Source organism: Anoplophora glabripennis, unplaced genomic scaffold (assembly GCF_000390285.2).
Source record: "Anoplophora glabripennis isolate ALB-LARVAE unplaced genomic scaffold, Agla_2.0 scaffold3, whole genome shotgun sequence".
Taxonomy (NCBI): domain Eukaryota; kingdom Metazoa; phylum Arthropoda; class Insecta; order Coleoptera; family Cerambycidae; genus Anoplophora; species Anoplophora glabripennis.
The window spans coordinates 66,066-68,162 of NW_019416486.1; the positions used below are offsets into that span (position 1 = coordinate 66,066).

At 32.9% G+C, this 2,097-nt stretch overlaps 1 protein-coding gene across 1 annotated transcript in view; it reads right to left on the reverse strand.

Annotated features, from left to right (window-relative positions):
* Window positions 1-245: 245 nt before the first annotated feature.
* The window catches only part of LOC108916984, a 7,433-nt gene continuing 5,581 nt past the window's right edge, over window positions 246-2,097 (reverse strand). Inside the window, exons 3-6 of the mRNA XM_023454695.1 lie at window positions 943-1,042; window positions 795-884; window positions 513-668; window positions 246-293 (exon numbers count right to left, since the gene is read on the reverse strand). Of these exons, the coding sequence (XP_023310463.1) occupies window positions 246-293; window positions 513-668; window positions 795-884; window positions 943-1,042 (394 nt within the window). The remainder of the gene's footprint in view (window positions 294-512; window positions 669-794; window positions 885-942; window positions 1,043-2,097) is intronic.

The window sequence follows — 2,097 nt, forward strand, 5'->3', positions numbered from 1 at the left end:
TACATGACCTACTATTACTTTTTGAAAAATTCGAAATTTATCTTTGAAATCTGTCAACTTAACATCTGAAAAACGAAGCCCGATTTCCGTGTTTTGTCTTTCTTGCTTAAAGTTGGATTTTGAACCAAATCCTAAATTTTTGCATCATGGTATAAATTATCAATAGAAAACAAAACAACTTGCTGTTATGTTTTTTTATAATATAAATATTATTTTTACCTTTATCCTTTCAGTGGGAGGGTAAATTAGGTCTGTGTTAAAAGGGTGATGTAAGAATAAGATGCCTTCAGAACCTACAAATAGCTAATATAAGACAATGTCGAGTAGGTAATAATATTTGAAGTTTAAAACATATTAATACTTTAGGATTTTGTACAGCTTGATCAAATTCATGTTGTCCGCGAGTGTCAGTAGCAATGTTCCCATACACCGAAGCTCATTCTTTGTCTGAATCTACTACCCTACTATTAAGATCAAGATGGGTTTGGTCAGTCTGTAACGTATATTTTTACCCCAAGAAACATTCTATAATTCATTATTCCAAACGAAGAAGCTCTTAGATACATCGGTGTCCAGCTTCTCTGAATTACTATCATTATATCTTTTTTTATGTCCTCGGGACAGTGCAGCCAATCAGCTTCATATAGATCAGTGCCTACAGCAAAGCACTGAAATAAAGTAAATCGTAGAATCGCTGAATACATGTTACATTTTTTCTAGTCGTGACTATTATTGATGTTATGATCATTTGGCCATCTAGAGACAACCAAGAGTAAAAATAATTACTTCGATACCTCGTCTTGTAACCACTGTCCACCAAAGCAGGCCATTGCCAATCCACCAAACCAGCCCAAACATACCAGAAATGAGCTAACGGAGCCTCCCTAGATGATTAAGTCATTGAGGATTAGTTTATCTGTTTTTTTTTTATTAATTACTTACAGATACAATAGCAAATACACCAACTCCTATAATCGGTGCTGTGATGACCATATGTGTAAACATAAAAGTTCCAAAAGCTCCGTTCATTTTGTCTTCCAAGCTGAAGAACATTGAAATCACTTATAACAGATTTTTTTTATTACCATATTATTTACATTAAAAATATATTATTTTAGCTTATACACTGAAGTTTTTCTTTTTCACTGACATTTGATGATATAAAAATATAAAAACTTTCCAATTCAGCCTTAATATATTTTTTTTAATAATCAACATTTTTAAATTTACAACAATTAAATCATTTAGGACCGGTCCTTATTTATTCATCACGAGGTCATAAGTCTACTACAATAGATAGTACACACATCAGCCTCAACATTGAAGAATGTCATAATTAGTAATAAAAAAAGTCAAATTTAAAATAAATATCGGGCGTTTCACGTCAACGGGCACAGTGTGCTGCCCAGAATAAAAATGCATCAATATTGACGTTCGACGTGTCAAAAGCTTCGTATTTAAAAACTCTATCGAATGCCGTCTGGTGATTTTAAAAGAAAACATCATGGCGGTTCCAATATGGCGTCCGCAATCATGGAAAATTCTGTTTAATGAGCAATATTTATAGAAAAGAAACATAAAAATACTGTATTGTAGACTGAATCACCATATCTATACGGTTTTGGGGTTGCTGATTTCGAATTCAATATTCATTCAACCCCATCTGGTCACTGTTCGCCCCTAACCTTAAAAATACTTCAAATCGTTGAAATAATGCGTTTCTACTATGAGTAACAGTCTAACCACCACAATTTATGTTTTCCGGATCGCTGAAACCAATTCTGATATCAATATAACTTCAACTAGTCAGAGTTCGTGCCTAACCTCAAAAAAGTAGCGCAAATTGCTAAGATTACACTTTTCTACGTTTAGGAATGAAGTGTAACCAATATATTTTTATATTTTTGGGGTCACTGAATCGAATTCCTACATCCGTTTGAACCCAACTAGTCATTAGTCGTACCTAACCTCAAGAGCTATAATAGTGATAAAGTGCGACCACCATATTTTTATGTTTTTTTTCCAAAATAGCATGTGATATGATGAAAGGTATGTTCCATATAAAAAGAACAAATCCTTTTTAGAAGTTCTGCATAT